The sequence below is a fragment of the Cryptomeria japonica genome, chromosome 1, assembly GCF_030272615.1.
Source record: "Cryptomeria japonica chromosome 1, Sugi_1.0, whole genome shotgun sequence".
Taxonomy (NCBI): Eukaryota; Viridiplantae; Streptophyta; class Pinopsida; order Cupressales; family Cupressaceae; genus Cryptomeria; species Cryptomeria japonica.
This window is the reverse complement of record NC_081405.1, coordinates 219,969,120-219,986,702: the sequence shown is the minus strand read 5'-3', so window position 1 is coordinate 219,986,702 and position 17,583 is coordinate 219,969,120. Positions and strand designations below refer to the sequence as shown.

Sequence of the window (17,583 nt, the reverse complement as noted above, 5' to 3'; positions counted from 1 at the left end):
TTTTAAATAAAAACAGAACTTATTAAAAAGGTCAACATATTATATAATAAAGTCTAAACTTGAATTATATATTATAATATTTTAATTGTTAAAATCTTAAAAATAAAAAATAATTTTTTTTTAATTTAATATATATCTATTTAGTTTATAGTATTTTATGAAAAATAAAATGACAATTACAATCAAAAATAATTTCTTATAATATCTGTATTTTTTAAATTAAAGAAAATTTAGAAATAATAATATATTATGTTCTTAATTAAATACAAATATTTGAAATTCACATTAACTAATTTTTGATAAAACATTTCTCTTCAATGATAATGTAAAAATATTATATTGGCACATTTTCTTATAATTGATTTTTTTTTAAGAAAGTATATGTATTTTTTTTATATCTTTATTTTCAATAACAATCTAAAATTTCAATTGCAAACAAGAAACATTATATTAATTTGGCATGACACCAATTGCAAAAAAGATACTAAATATGATTGGTGGCTATGAGTCGACCACCAATGTCATCAATGTGGGGGAATTTGTTGCGGTAATAAATATGGCAATTAATGGGAATATGTAACTAGTTCAATAGCGTAGCACCAACTGTGTGCTTGTTGTTCAGGATGTATGTGTGGGTCAGTATGTATGGTCTTGTAAAAGATAACTTGTATTTCTCTTTTCATATCAATATAAGGCGCTATCTCCATTAATGATAGCACTTACCCCTCCTATTCCTTTATAATAAAATAAACCAATAAATACTAAATAATAAATTGAGCTGGACTTGGTATGAAAATTTAGCATCATTCACTTTACCATCTAGGGGAAAGGACCCAGTAGTTGTGCACCCTAACTTCGCGCTTCTCAAAATCCTACTTGGAAATTTCAAATCACTCTGATTTTTTTACAACAGCTTACTTGGCAAGTCCCCTGCTTATAACTAAGGTTTCAGGGCCACATCATCGAATATGATGCCACATCAGCATGCTTTTTGCCAAGGTGTCTAAAACAGGCCCAAAAAAAGAGACCCATAGGCATGCAAAAGAGACCCCAATAGTTGTGCAGCTGACATGGCATCACCTGATTGGTTACTTTTTACAATATTAGTACATTTCTTAACAACTTTTGGTACATTTCCTTACAAATGTTGGTACATTTCCTAACAAAAATTGATATTTTTTGTTTCAAACAATAGATTTTATTTGTTCAATTTTTAGAACAAAAGGTATCAACAACCCTCACAACAATTGGTACATGCTCAACTATGAGTCCTTTCCCCTAATTCGATATGTAATTAGCCGATAAGCTAAATATGGTGGCAATTGCCATTGGATTCGTCTCATGTAAAACACGGGTTTTTTTTTCCAATTGTAGGGTCCGTGAATTTAGTGTGTAAACTGTTATTAACGTGTTGCAGAAGAAAACCTCATTAACTTTCCGTAGAGACCATTCATGGGCTTAGAATTTGCACCTGTCAATGCCATTATTATCCACTTACTATCCATGAATAGGGATTTAAGTTGTTGCAGACAACGAAGACAAAGTTGAAGTGAGATGTTAGAGGAAAGAATACTGGACTTGCAGAATGTGAAATTGTGAGCCATGGCTCCTTTGGAAAGCGAATTCTCTCGCATAGAACTGCCTCAAATATTTGATGCCGTAACCATTCAGTGGCTTCCTTAGCTTGAGACATTTTGTGCTTGGTGTTCTACTATTTGTTGTTGGGACACAAAATTCCCACTATTACTAGAGCCACATTTGTTTCCTTTCTAAGGTTTACATTTCTGGGATTAATCATTCCTTTTTAATACTTACACCTTTCGCTAACAGTAGATGCAGAGACTTAATATTGTATAATTTGTTGTTGTTGCAGTTAAATACATTCATTTGTTTTTCTCTTTCTATTTTCAATAATTATTCTGCTTCTTTCACAGCTTTTCTGCCTTCTAATTTCGGCTTCACTTGAGCAGATTTTTATCTCCTTTGCAAAGATATATATAGCCTTTGCAGCGTTTTCCTTGGGATCACTTTTGCGATCAGTCACATGCACTGCGACTGCAATTACTTGAGAATCTGAGATGCACTATCCCTGAATGTTACATGTCCGCAATATGTGGAAGCATTGATAAGGAACATGAACTGTTTGACAAAATGTCTGTGCGATTTTATGGAATGTCATGATTGTGGGATATGCACAAAACGGGCTTGGTGAAAAGGCTAAAGAAACGTTCAACCAAACGCCATTGGCAGGTGTAAAGCCAAATTCCACAACCTTTCCCACCATCCTTTATGTCTATGCCAGAATGGGAGCTTTAGAACATGGTATGGACATCCATAAAAACATAAAGGAAATAGAAATAATGTTAGATGTTGTAGTTGCGACTGCTCGGGTAGACATGTATGGAAAATGTGGAAGCAATGACAAGGCAACTGAACTATTCCATAGGATGCCTCAAAGAAATGGTACGGACATCCATAAAAACATAAAGGAAATAGAAATAATGTTAGATGTTGTAGTTGCAACTGCTTGGGTAGACATGTATGGAAAATGTGGAAGCAATGACAAGGCAACTGAACTATTCCAAAGAATGCCTCAAAGAAATGTGGTCACATGGAATGCAATGATTGTAGGATACACACAGAATGGATCTGAAATGGCTTTAGAAACTGTCAAGCAAATACAATTGGCAGATGTGAGATCAAGTTCTACAACCTTTGCCAGCATCATTCCTACCTATGTAGAATGGGAGCTTTGGAACAGGGTATGGACTTCCACCAAAGCATAAAGGATAGAAAAATATTCTTAGATGTTGTAGCTGCAACTACGTTTGTAGACGTTTTATGCAAAATCTGGAAGCATAGACCAAGCATGTAAAAAGTTTGACATAATGCCTCAAAGAAGTGTGATCTCATGGAACGCCTTGATTGCAGGATATGCTCAATCTAGATTTGTGAATGTAATGATATCTTAGACATTTATGATTTTATCATATAAAGATGAAAAATAAGTTAGGATATTGGAAATCTATGTCTTGTTATCGGAACATTTCTAAGCATGGTTACCATGAAACTCCAGACCATGTTCCTATTCACACACTAACAATATTTTGTGATTACATTTATATATATTATAGATGTATCCTTACTCATTTAATCACATATCCTTTTTATTAAATCATGTATTCTGATCTTAATGATAATCCCATATAGGTGGATGTTATCCCACATCTCTAGGGTAACTATGTTTCTGTTTTAAGATTTTATAAACTGTGTATCTGTGTCATTTATAAGAAGCAATCTAACACAATTTTCATGGTACACTCTAAGCAATCATTAACTTGTTTTGCGAAGTAAATTTATTGATCTCTAGACATGATCACTGTATAAATAAATTATGATAACTAACAACTGTATGGATAATATCAAGCAACTGAACTACTGATGTAGATCACTTTGTATTAATCTCACAACCAGAATTTTTATCTGTCACATAAAATCTAGTAGCAATTCTTTTTCGTTGGATGCCTAAATTTAGATGTTCCTCTTTCAAACAACCGGAACATTTTTACGTGAGCTTTATACTATACAAAGGGTGAGCCAAAAAATGTCTGGTAAGCAAAGAAGGAAATAAAATTATTTTTAATTGATAGTTCAGTCCATGCATGGTGCCTGTAAATCCTTGAAAATATAAAGCTGAAAGTAGGTCTGTATCAATCTTTTTATGAGTCCCAAAAAGTGGGGTACTGCATAGAACATAGATGATGGATTGGTCCTTGACGGTGACAAATTCCTGGAAAATTGGGCAAGGATCTATTGATAGAATGAATGCTATATACATTGACCCACCCAACTGTTCATTAAAACAACACCCAAGTGCCTCATGTATGGTATTACCCATTCTGTCAACATTTCTCCAGTTCTACAAAAGTTTCCATAGTGGTTTACTTGCTGGCCAGTATGAGCTCTTTCTCCCATTTCACCGATTTATGTGCACATTGCCTTGAATAATTCCTCCTTTGTTGTTCTATGGTTTGTTGAATGAAATTGCCCCCGTCATGATCATCATAGTTCTTGATCCAAGCATCGGCTCTATCATCTTTGTTAGAACATAATAATAGTGTTCTAATATAAGGTCAAGAAATCTTATGTATATTCTATGCTTTATACTATGTCTTAATAATTAGTAAATTATTAGATTATTAATTATTTATAAATCACATTTTTTTAATAAGTGTGAGTAATATTTTTTTGGTGTTTTGTCATCTCTTTTCTTATATTTAAAGAGCTTTTTTTTCATCAAGACATAGAGAAATCTGGAGATTAGTATTCAATTTTATAAGTATGTACAAGAGGTATTGTTGGTCATGTGGAAGTAATGAGAAGTGTTCGTCTAGGTTTGATGTATGTTTTAATTTAGAAGGGTTATTCTTGTATATATTGTGTAATGTATTGATTTTGTATCGTGTGCTCGAAAGTGTGAAATCTGCTAAAGAGAACCAAACAACATTAAACACACACATGAAACATTATGTTAGAGTTAGAAATCAAAATAGAAACTAAACTAAGTCAGCTTCAAAATCAAGAACCCCAAGCACGTCTCATGTTCCTCTATCTCCAATGATCTTCAAGATTCAAGGTGGCTCTCACTTGGAAGAGCACTTGATCTTTTAGATGTCAACCTAAAGAATGAGATTGAAGGATATGCCAAGATCAAAATGAATGCAACTAAGATCCTAGCTAGATGATCAAATGGTATGAAAAGATGAAATGCAAGATATGATGTTAAGATTGATTCCAAATTGAAAGCTTAGGTGTGCTAATTAAACTAACATTGAGATTGCTATAAAATTGATATACAATGGCTATGTATTAAGCTAGCATGAAAATGGGATTAGCATGAAACTATCAACATGATGAAAGCTAAACTAGCATGCAACTAAGATGATCTAAGTGCTTGAAGATGACAAATTGAGCCTCTTGATAACCTGCAAAATGACTATAAATTTGATGCACAAGATGATGGATACTAAGATTGAAGAAGTGGGCTCTATTTATAGAGAAAATAGAGAAATGGATGGCATAGACTGAGCAATCTTAACAAAGGCTAGGATTGAAAGTTATCAATCCATGAGGGGAATTCAATCCAATCCCAATTTGACAAATTTCACCTTGACATGGCTTGAGAGGATGATACACAAGCATTAGATGCTAAGTAAGCATTAGGGATAACCTCAAGAGATGACATAATTGGATAATGCCATTATCCAAGGGAGCATGCTATTGTCCAAGAGGTAAACTCTTGTGCAAAGTTGAGGGATGGCCAAAGGGACAACCATCATGGGCTAGGGTGATGTCTCATAAGAGGAATTAAATGCTCTTTGAAGACTTTGGAGGTTAACTTGTTGAAAGTTAGATAACCTTACAAGTTTGGAAGACTCAACAAGTTAACTTGTTGAAGAGGGTAAAGTCTTCAACACATTTTGAAGACTTTCCCCAAATTTGGAGAAGTGACTCCCCCAAATTTAGAAATGCGGCATGATTAGAGGAATTAGGCTAATTAATGAGGAATTAGAGAGGTTCTAGAAGAATATTAGCATGCTAATGGAAAATGTAGGAGAATGCAAGTGGAGGGAAATAGGTATTTTTAAATAAAATAAAAGATTTATTTTAGCCAAAAGGGGGTGCAACTTGCATTTGTAAGATTTTGCAAGTGGGGGGACTATTCACAAATAAATGATGATTTATTTAGCGCAAAGAGATTTTAATCAAATGTAAATTCAATTAAAAGGGAAAGAGAGGATTTCAAATAAATAAATAAGATTTATTCAACTAAATGGCTAGAGGGTACTTAATCAAACCTTAGTTTAATTAATAGGTTAGGCTAGAAGAAAAGGATTTTAAACAAATCTTTAATTTGATTAATAGGTTGATTGGAAGAATAGGGATATTAATTAAACCTTAGTGTAATTAATAGGCGAATAAATGATGATTAAATGAATAAAATTCATTTAATTAGTTGTGCAAGTTCTAGGTGTCTACATTTTGCCCCTCTTTGAAGCGACGTGTGACTACATCTTGATTAAAAAAAAATGCTCGATATGTCGCCAAAATTCTTGATATGGTGTTGTCGTCAAAATTGTCGATATGAAATCCTGGATATGAAGAATTGATTCGATATGAAAAGTCGATATAAGACTGATATAAAATTGATGTTGATATGCCCCCTCGAGAGATAAATTGAGAAAAAATATGATGTTCGGGGTAGTGTCGCGATGCACGACGATTTTTAAAAAAAATTGGACGATTTTGAATTTTTTGATTTTTTGGAATTTTGGAATTTTTTGATTTTTTTGGAATTTTTAGGTTTTTCGATATTTATCTATTGATAAATTTTATTAAAAAGAATAGTGAAAAAAAATGGTGAAGAGATGATGTGGGCATAGTGCGTACATGCCCCACACGTCCACTGAGGCACCACAGTCGCCTGCATCAGCATGGGCTATATAAACCCTCAAGGGCCCATTTCCACCTCATTTGCGCACTTGGCATTTGGAAAGTGGAGCTTGGAGAGGAGAGAAGAAATGGACCCCCCTATCACAAACATCGATTTGAGTGAGTTCAGCGCTACCAGTGACCAACAGAGTACGACTCACCAATAAGTTTGAATTTTTAACCCTCTTTTGTGAATTTTTAGCTAGATTTTCATGTTTTTAGGCTAGATTTTTTTAATTTTTCGCTCGTACGAAAGGGGTTTTTCCGGTTTTTTTTTTTTTTAATGTTTTAGCACATTTGTTATGTTTTGAAGCGCATTTGTCGTACGACATAACGCATTTGATTTTTTTCGTAGCGCATTTGTTGATTTAATTAGCAGATTTGTTATGTTGTACATCGCATTTGTCATTTGTTCTTGCACATTTGTGACAGTGTTGAATTTTTTGAAAATTTAATTTTTTTTTAAATGTACAAATTAGATTTTTGGGTTCGTTATGATGTTTTGCACCTTTTAGATGTGTTGATATGCGTCGATTGCGTCCATTGAGATGTGCGATGTTGAAAAGTTGGTCTAGGGTCAATATGACTCGTGATTTGAGATGAGTCAGGCATCGACATGGGTCTCGTTGGTATGGATCCTGATTGTCGATATGAGTCAAGTGTTGATATGGTTCAAAGGTCGATATGAATCAAACTGATTGTCGATATGGGTCAAACTGATCGATATGGGTCAAAGGTCGATATGAGTCAAACTGATTGTCGATATAGGTCAAACTTGTCGATATGGGTCAAACTGATTGTCGATATGGGTCAAAGGTCGATAGGATGCTTGATATGAGTCCTGGATTGATTGATTAAACTGATTGCGATATGATACTTGATTTGATATGATGCTTTGATTTCTTTATGATCCTTTGATTTCAATGATATGATTTTTTGATTTCGATATGAGATTTTGATTTCGATATGATTCTTTGATTTTGATATGAGACTTTGATTTTGATATGATTCTTTGATTTCGATGGATAGGTTAAGTTGAACCCACTTAGTTGTCAAGAGTGTTTGATTTGGAACTCTTTGTGTGATATCGTGATTGTCGTCACTTTGATAGGTGCCCCTTTTTGATTGAGAGTTGATGCCTGATTGCATAGAATAGGTGAAACTGATATGGTACTCATGTGTTGATATAGGCGAAGCTAGGTGCTATCCAGCTTCGAGAGAGATACTTGAAGACACTCTCCCTGCGCGGTCAGTTGACAAATGATGATCGGGCGGTTCTCAAGGCGTGCAGATTGATACACCTGTTGCTCATGCCTTCCTACCGAAAGAACATAGAACTTCTGACGACCTTAGCTGAGTAATGGCACAGGGAGCACAACACCTTTCACTTGTCGACAAGAGAGACCACAGTTACTCCTGAGGATGTCTATTGGATTCCCCAAATTCTGATCACTAATGAGCTCATAGTATATGATATGGAGGAGATTGGAGGGACCAATGCGCTACAGGAGATTTTTGGTAATCCCTATATTGTTGGATATTTAGTGGGTTGGCAGGATATGGTGGACATATATGCCCCACTTCCATTAGTTATAGCTGGATTGGTAGGTGGTTTCCTCCTTCCTGATAGGAGATCTCATGGGTTGTTAGTTGGATGGGGTTGTGTGCTTCGGCGGATGGTACGAGAGAGGACCCATTATGCGTGGGGGATATGTGTTTTGGCCCACCTGTATCAAGAGCTACACCAAATAATATATGATAGGGATCGGGGGTCCAGTCTAGCAGTAGGGTGCACATTACTTCAGATTTGGGCTTGGGAGCATCTAGCTATTATGTGCCCCATTGTTCAGAGATCTCGACTAGTGTGGTACACATATCTTTAATATACAGATAGGCAACTTCTAAGCCTATGCTCACGAAGATAGAGTATTGGAGGCATGTTTTAGATGACATGGATGCAGTGGTTTGGTGCCCGTATTTGGATTGTGAGCCATGGCCTTAGGATGCCACAGAGGTTCCAATTTTGCTACAGAGCAGATATTTGATTGGGTGGATGCCCTATGTAGTAGAGAGATTCCTCTTGTCCCGAGTATATCGAGAGTTTGGTCGGCCATAGCCGATGCCACATGGGACAACCTTGTACACGAGAGTGTACAAGGAGAGAGAAGAGTGGGGGTCGCCATTAGATTACGCCATAGCCTGTGTAGAGTTCCACTCTCTTCCTTTTTTTGTTTGGGATATGAGGCCAACAATGACTGATGCGAGCATGCACCAGGATTATGCCCTATATTTGACGAGCCATCGTTTCCATCGATTGACAAGGCCAAGAGAGTCGGTACCACCACTAGAGGAGGTAGATGATGATTATGATGATGATAATGATGATGATGGTGGTGATGGAGGACGACAAGGGTGTTGACGGGGCTGAGGTGTGGAGAGAAGGAGGAGAGGCTGAGGGGGAGATCGGGGAGTAGGCCAAGGAAGAGGATAGTTGGGCCGAGGTGGGGATGGTGGTGGAGATAGGAGGGGAGGAGGAGGAGGATCTAGCTACTAGGGGGTGAGGGGTAGGGGTGGTGGTTGGAGATAGATGCTAGGTCGAGGAGGGCTTGAACATACAGAGGTCATAGCAGCAGTTGGAGGCAGGTATGATGAGGAGAGCTTTGAGGGCGAGGGATCTGATGAGGATACAGAGTCAGAGGAGTTGGGTGGTGGGATGGTAGGATTGGGTGGCATGGGCTTTGATGATGATGATGAGGAGGAGGAGGAGGAAGTCTATCCTTTGATATGACGGAGGAGGATATAGATGTCCCCGTCGGCCATAAGACAGGCGAGCTCCTCACAAGTACCAGCACCACAGGTCCCGTAGCTGACACGGCCTCCCTTGGTTCAGATTACAGTGACCTCACACCAACAACAAGAACATATAAAAGGGTTACAGTCCTTAGTGCAGAGCCTTCAGACTCAACTAGTACAGGGACAAGGTCGGATAGCTCAGCTACAGGGAGTCCAGACTCAACTTGTCTAGGCTCAAGGACAGATCACGCAGCTGCAAGCACAGGTGGCACAATTGACAGCTAAGAGGGATATCGAGATAGAGTGGCGAGACTGCGCAGAGGAGATGATGCAGACACTGCAATAGGTGGCCACACAGGGTGTCGCAAGGGATACCATTAGGAGTCTCATTGATCAGATAGAGCAAGATGCATATTATAGGACTCTGTACTTTTAGGTCATGCCCCTAGCTATGCTACTAGTTCTCATGGTGGGGGCTCCCAAAGATGAGGAGCCAACAAGGGTGTCATGGGTCCTAGGAGAGAACCTCGTAGTGGTGGTCCAGGTGCAGGTACCTCCGAGGCCAGGCAACTTGATTCAAGAGGCAACCACTCTTAGCCTCCTCTGTGATGATTATGATGATGTACCCTTGATGTACTCTATTGATTATATACACACATCATTGTATCTTTGATGATTCCCTCGATGTGTACATTTTTTTTATTTTATTGATTTGATATGATACACATTGATCGATTTATAGATGTTGATGTCTCTTGATTCATGTACTTTGTTTATTGATGTGATATCCAAGGACCTTGGACATTAATTGTTTCACTGATGATTCATTCCGACTTATATCTTTGATTTTCCTTTAGATCAACATGGGTCACACATGTGCATGATGATGTGATGCTAGATATGCTTCTACATGTTATGGATGCCTTTATTTTGATTAGCTATATGATATGCATGATCTATATGACTTTTTCTTTGATAATGCAGATGATTGCCTATGTGATGTGTGTGATGACGTGATTCTATGATCTATATGTTTTGAAGGTAGTATGCTTAAGATGTTTTGATGATGATGCAAATGATTGTGTTTTGCAGGTGATATGCTTAAATGTGATGAATGTATGCCTTTTATTGTGTTGCTAAATGCAATGCATGAATGTACATGGATGAATATGTGAATGCATTTAACATGTTTTTGTCTTTTTTGTATTCTCTTGATGATGTCGTTTAACATGCAAAATGTTTTTGATATGATATGTTAATGTTCATGTATGTGAATGTACTTTGATATGAGATGATAACGATGATGCGTCTAATGCAATTTGATTAGGATATGATAATTATGTGAAATGTATCTTGAAAATGAGATGTAAAATTAAAATCATAATGATATGAGACTATATGAGATGTATCTTGAAAATGATATGATGTGAAAATGCAGCTAATGCAATGCTTAATTAATGCACTCGTAAAATGATATGAAAATGTACATGTAACTAAATGTGATTGGAACATGAAATGAACTATGGGAATGTAATCTAATGATCCATGATAATGCAATGAAAATGTGATCTAATGCAATTTTAACATGATATGATAATGATAATGCACCTAAATGCAACCTTAACATGATATGAAAATGATAATGATAATGCAATCTAAATGCAACCTTAACATGATAATGTAACTAAATGCACATTTTAAAATGATAATACACATGAAGACGCAACTAAATGCAGATTAAAATGATAATGATAATGTAGCTAATGCAAAGCTTAATATGCATTCTCTTGCTCAATGTTGCCACTGTTTTGATCAAATTGCCAGTGCTTCCCTTTTTTTTCATCATTGAGCCTTGATTTGTTGAAAGTTGATACACGCATCATGGTATAATTGAACCATAATGACCTGAGTATAACTTACATGGATGTTGATATTTCAAGACGACACAAGCATCGAGGTATAATTGAACCAAGATGACCTGAGTGTTGCTTGCGTAAAACAGACAAGAGTTAACCTTAGTCCAATAAAAATCCAAAATTTCCTCAATGATATGTTGTTTGATCACGTCGTAAGACAAATTTGCATAGTAGAAGGCTTCACTCCCAAACAATAGACAAAGAAAACATCACATTCCTTCCTTGCTTCTCTAGTCTTTGAGAAATCCTTGAATTGCTTAGGATATATGATAAGAAAAAATTAACAACCATAAGTAAGCATGTATGCTATCTGAAGTGTATTCTTGTTAAATCAAACATATTGCAAATAGATCTTTTGTTCAGTTGAAATCAGTTCAAGTCCTTGATGTCTATCCTTGATGGTTGCGCTCTCATTTTGCTATGTTCATTGTTGGTTATTCTGATTCTTGTTGTCTTATGACGTGTTTGGTCTGGTGTCTAAACCCACAAGGTGAAATGCCCCCAGTGAGGTCAGGATTTGCCCCTTGCTACCGATACTACTTTGATATGGATAATGTGCACTGATCACCAAGCCATTGTGGGATATGATTTGGATAACTTATTCAGATAATCAAGGACAATGACTATGCTAAGTATGTCCAGAATAACGTTGCGTGTATAAGTGTTTTGCGATGGCTATGAGCTTAGATCAGATGGAGCCAAAGATATGATATGAGTATTAATAGATAGAGGAGCTTCTCTATCTGTTATCAGGTTTTCACCACCTGTTTTTATTGCACTTTTTGATTTGTTTTTCATTTTTTTATATTTTTCTTGATTTTTTTTTTTTTTAATGCTACAAGGCACCTATTTACCAGGTTTTCACCCTAGTGACGATTTTTTGATAATTTTTCATTTTTTTTGCTTTTTTTGCTTGATCCATGCATTGGATGACTCAAGTGTAGAATTTCTTCAGGTGGATGTTGTTGGTTGGATCATCAAGCACGTCCCCTTCTGAAGTTGATAACTTACATGCTCCCGATCCATAAGCTGATATGATGACAAAGGGTCCCAACCAATTAGGTTCAAATTTCCCCTTCTTTTCCCGATCTTGTTGATTTCAGGGATTTTCTTTTAAGACTAGATCACCAATTTTGAATGCCCTTGGTATAACCTTGTGATTATAGCTTCGACACATTCATTGTTGATATGCCTTGAGATGATCAAAGGCACGTTATCGGCATTCATCTAGCAGCTCTAGCTCTTGCAATCTGTTGACTCGATACTCTTCATGTGGAATGAGGCCTTTCAATGATACCCTCAGTGATGGAATTTCTACCTCAATAGGTAGGATAGCTTCTGATCCATACACTAATGTTTATGTTGTAGCTCTTGTGGGTGTGCAGATACTTGTTCTGCATGGCCAAAGTGCAGGATTGAGCTGGACATGACAATCTTTACCAACATCATTCACTATTTTCTTGAGGATCTTCAGGATTGTTTTATTTGAGGCCTCTTCTTAGCCACTCCCTTGTGGATAATATGGTGTTGAAAAGAGATGTTGGATATGGAATCACTCACAATGTTTTTGTACATCTTTATTCTTGAAAGGTCGTCCATTATTTGTGATAATAGAACTAGGAATGTCATACCGACAAATGAGGTGATTCAAGATAAAAGAGGATATTTGCTTGTCGGTAACTATGGTCAACGAGACTACCTCAATCCACTTTGTGAAGTACTTAGTGGATGTGATGATAAACTTGTGTCCATTTGATGAGGAAGGATGAATCTTTCCTATGAGGTCAAGTCCCCATTGACAAAAGGCCATGATGTGGTGAATGGTTGCAACTCCTGGGCTGGTGCATGTATAAGATTGCCACAAATTTGGCATTTTGGACATTTTCTGGCAAACTGATATGATTTTTTTTCATGGTTGGCCAATAATATAGCCCATCCTTAGAATTTTCTTGGCAATAGTAGGACCACTTGAATGTGTGCCACAAATACCTTCGCAAAGCTCATGTAAGGTAGAGTCAGATTCGTTATGATCGAGGCACCAAAGAAGAGTACCATCAAGACCTCAGGGATAAATCGTATCAATGGTTAAGGTATAGCGGGTTGCTTGACGAATGAAGCTACATTTCTAGTTTCGTGATAGGTCTAGTGGAAGGATATTGTCTTTTAGGAAGGTGTAGATCTTTCCATAGAGGGGTGAATCAGAATTGTCCAGGTTACAAATGACTTTGGATTTTGAATTGTTGTAGGTGGGGGAAAACAATTTCTCCATGAGGAATTCATAATGATTCTGCTTGTCTGGAATTTATAGGAGTGAGGCAATGGTGGCCATTGCGTCAGTAGCTCTATTGTCTAGCCTTGGAATCTGCTCAAATGTGATGTGTACAAAGTATTTCTTAAAATCATCCACCATGCATTTGTAGGGAATCAACTTATCATCATTCATCTGATAGTCATTATTGATTAGATTGATAATTAATCGAGAGTCCCCATAGACTTTTAATACTGTGATTTTGCACTCCACAACTACTTTGATACCTGTCACTAGAGCTTCATACTCAACAATATTGGTGCATGGGAACATCAACCTGCAAGATCTCATAATCGTGCGTCCTTCTGGAGTGACGAACAAGATGTCGGGACCTGATCCATGTTGTGTATAGGACCCATCAACGTATAAGATGCATTGCTTTGGTGTAACAGTGAGCACATCTGTATCTGGAAATTCGACATGTAGTGGGTGTTTGTCTGGTAGTGGTGCTTCTGTGAGTTGATCTGCTATTGCTTGTACTTTGATAGCCCTTCATTCTATGTACTAAATGTCAAAATCACTTAGGATCATGACCCATTTAGCTAACCTCCCTGTGAGAGCGGCTTTGTTGAGTAAGTATTTTAATGGGTCAATCTTTGCCACTAGCTTGATAGTATGAGCTACATATAGTGTTGCAACTTTTGGGAAGTGAACACCACAACTAAACAAGTTTTTTCAATGAAGGTGTAATTGAGTTCGTAGCCCTTCATCGTCCTACTAATGTAATAAATGGCCCTTTCCTATTGAGTCTTCTTGTGCTAGTAATGCCCCTAGTGACATTTTTATTGCTGATATGAAGAGAATGAGTGACTTGCCTACAATTGGTGGCACCAAAATAGGTGGATTCATGAGATATTGGTTCAGTTGATGGAATGATTCTACACATTTGTCCTCCTATCTAGAAGGTACATTTTTATGAAGTAGATGGTTGAATGGAAGACATTTGTCTGCTAATTGAGCAATAAACCTTCTGATAGATTGTTGCTTGCCTTGAAGAGATCATAACTGACTAAAGTTCCTTGGAGGTGGCATTCCCATGATTTCCTTAACCTTTGCGAGGTCCACCTCGATGCCCTTTTTTGATACAATGTAACCCAAGAGTTTTCTGGATGTGACCCTGAAGAACACTTTTTAGGGTTTAATCTGATATTGAATTGCTCTAGTCTCTGAAAGATTTTATCAAGAATGTCCAGGTGTCCCTCTCTTGTGAATGATTTGGCTAGCAAGTCATCTACATAATCCTCCATACAAGTATGCATAATGTCATGGAAGATTGTTGTTATTGCTCTTTGATAGGTCGCACCAACATTTATCAAACCAAAAGGCATGACATTCCAATAGTGTGTACCCCATGGACATGTAAATGTCATTTTATCCCGATCCTCTGGAGCTATCTTTATTTGGTTGTAACCTGAAAAGCCATCCATGAGTGATAGCATCACGTGCCCTGTCATGAGATCCACAATTGTATTGATGCTTGGTAAAGGAAAGTCATCTTTTAGACAAGCTTTGTTGAGGTCCCTAAAGTCGGTGCAGATTTAGATGCTTTTGTCTGACTTGGAGACTGGTACAATGTTGGAAATCCAATCTGCATAGTCTATAGGTCGAATAAAACCGACATCTAGTAGTTTCTTTAGTTCAACTTTGACTAGTAATGCCACATGTGGATTCATTTTTCTGAGTTTTTGTTTAACGGGCTTAGCTCCTGGAGTGATTGAGAAGTGATGCATAATGAGGTCCAGATCTACCCCTAGAATATCTGCATAAGACCAAGCAAAGTTGATTTGTTTTTCCTTGCAGAATTTGATGAAGTCGGGTCTTTCTTATTCCGTTAGTGATTTTGCCAGATGTATGGTTCTTGCTGTCGCTTCAGTGTGCATATTGTTTGATTGAGTTGGCTTAATCAAAATTGGTGATCTTTCTTAATAATATTCAGGAAGAGTGTCAAGTCTCTCATCCTCAAGCACCTCAAAGAGGTTTTCACCATCAGATACATCCTTTGTTTTTACTTTTTTTACGATCTAATACTGCCATTAAATGGTTTTCACCATTAGATCGATTTTGTCTTTTGTTGATTTTGCGACTAAGAGACTTGGCACTCTCCTGATTGAGAGCTTCGTTATGAGATTCACTGGTGGAGCATGTTTCCGGGTTGACTGAGCAAAGTTATTGGACAATGGCGTCATCATTTTGAAAGGTTGGTATATCAATGTGTTCAGGTTGTTCCCAATCTATATGTTTAGGATGTATCAGAGGTAGGGGATCGTTTGGTGTGTCAAGGTCGCCTACTGTAAGAGTCATGACAGAGATGTTGTCATAGTTGTTATTGGATGTATTAGAGTCTATGATGGTATCAAGGTCTTCGATGTTGCATGTTTTGTATTGACGTTGCTCGTTCTCACTAGCCTCATAGATATGTAGTGGTCCAAATTCAAATGATCTAGACCTCGAACCTTGTCCATCATAGGGTGTGGGTGTATATGTGTGGATTATATCTACTTGAATGTCTTTAATGACATTAGAGAAAGTATCCCATTCATATTCATTTTAGTTTATTTCAAAATCACTTTCTAAGGCTACACCATTGTATTTGACAGGAATATTGTATGGCAAGAAGAGTTTGTTGATAATTGATACATGTTTTGTCGCTTGTGTTGATTAAAGTTTTGTTCTTGTTGTAGTCTTTGGATTTGTTCATAAATAGTCTCTTCCCTTTGAATCACAATTTCTTCTCGTTGTTGCTCATATTTGTCTTCTCTTTGTGCTCTAACTGTTCCTTCTATTACTGATTATGTATTGGCTTGATCACGTTCTGTTATTGCTTGCACGTGATGTATCTATTTATAGGAGGCTTCCTCTCTTTGAATAGTGAGTTCCTCTTGTTGTTTCTCATATTCTTCATCCTTTTGTTCTTTGTTTGTATTTTTAGCTGCTTGGTGTATCACTTCTTGCCATGATTCCTTGTTATGTGTTACATTTCTTCTCCGTCGGGGATTATGATGATGATCTTGTTTTTGTACAGGTTGAATATGCTAGTCATACCCAAGTCCAGATTTATCTTTGGTAAGTTGTGAATGGGGTTGAATTGGTTCTGTGACGCCTTCTTGATGCTTGACAATAAGTCCCTTTCCTTTGTATCCCATTTGTTGCATGACTATGAATCCGTTACCATATTATTGTGTGGGGGTGATAACTTATAGAGCAATTGCTCTTGTTTCTTCTTCATCTTTGTATAGCTAGTTGAGGATATCCTTGTCTTCTGATTCTTCTACGAGTGTGCCTACTTGGATAAATTTGCCATTAAACTTTTTTGATGGGTTGTGCCACTTTGTGCCTTGATGTTGACGGTTGTCCATGGGGCCTTGGCAAAGTCAGCAACTTTGATAGACAAAGGAATTCAAAAGAGTATTCCCCCATGCCGTGGTCTTTTATCTTCATCTTCTTTTCAAAGTCTATGGACAAAGACTTGAGTTTTGCATGATTATTGGATGATGAGGAAGCTTGGACCTCCCTATTATATGGTACTAGAATGTTTTGATTTGCCCTCATAGTGTTGTAATAGTGAAAGGGGTTGGTGTCTACTAATATTGAGATCCCCAATCCATTGTAAGGGAACTTGAGACATTGATGATATGTAGAAGGTACTGCTTGCATTTCATGGATCCAAGGATGACCCAAGAGTATGTTATATGTCAAGTCTATGTCTAAGACTTGGCAAATTGTGTCCTTTTGCACAGGCCCTACCTGAATGGGTAGCACCACTATTCCTTCCGATAACCTTTCTTCATCATCACATGCCTTGATAGTGATTTTTTTTCTGGGATCAATAGCTTTCTCTGAGAAGCCCAATGCATATATAAATTTTAAAGTACATATATTTAGGCTAGCTCCTCCATCTATTAGCACACTTTTTATCTGATGTTTGTAGACAAGAACTTTGATATGAAGTGGGGTGTTGTGTGGATGACTCAAAGAGACACAATCATGCTCTGAAAAAGATAGGTTATGAGGCACCGTCATATGTGCCACCATGGATTAGAAGCGACTGATGTCTAGGTTGTTTGGAACTGTAGT

General features: G+C 37.1%; 1 protein-coding gene across 1 annotated transcript; it reads left to right on the top strand.

Annotated features, from left to right (window-relative positions):
- The first annotated feature begins 1,290 nt into the window (after nucleotides 1-1,290).
- Nucleotides 1,291-3,186, top strand: LOC131042876 (pentatricopeptide repeat-containing protein At2g13600). The gene is made up of 2 exons (XM_057976205.2): nucleotides 1,291-1,774; nucleotides 1,971-3,186. Exon 2 carries the CDS (start codon nucleotides 2,178-2,180, stop codon nucleotides 2,784-2,786), a length of 609 nt encoding a protein of 202 aa, XP_057832188.2. The 5' UTR covers nucleotides 1,291-1,774; nucleotides 1,971-2,177; the 3' UTR covers nucleotides 2,787-3,186.
- Nucleotides 3,187-17,583: the final 14,397 nt, after the last annotated feature.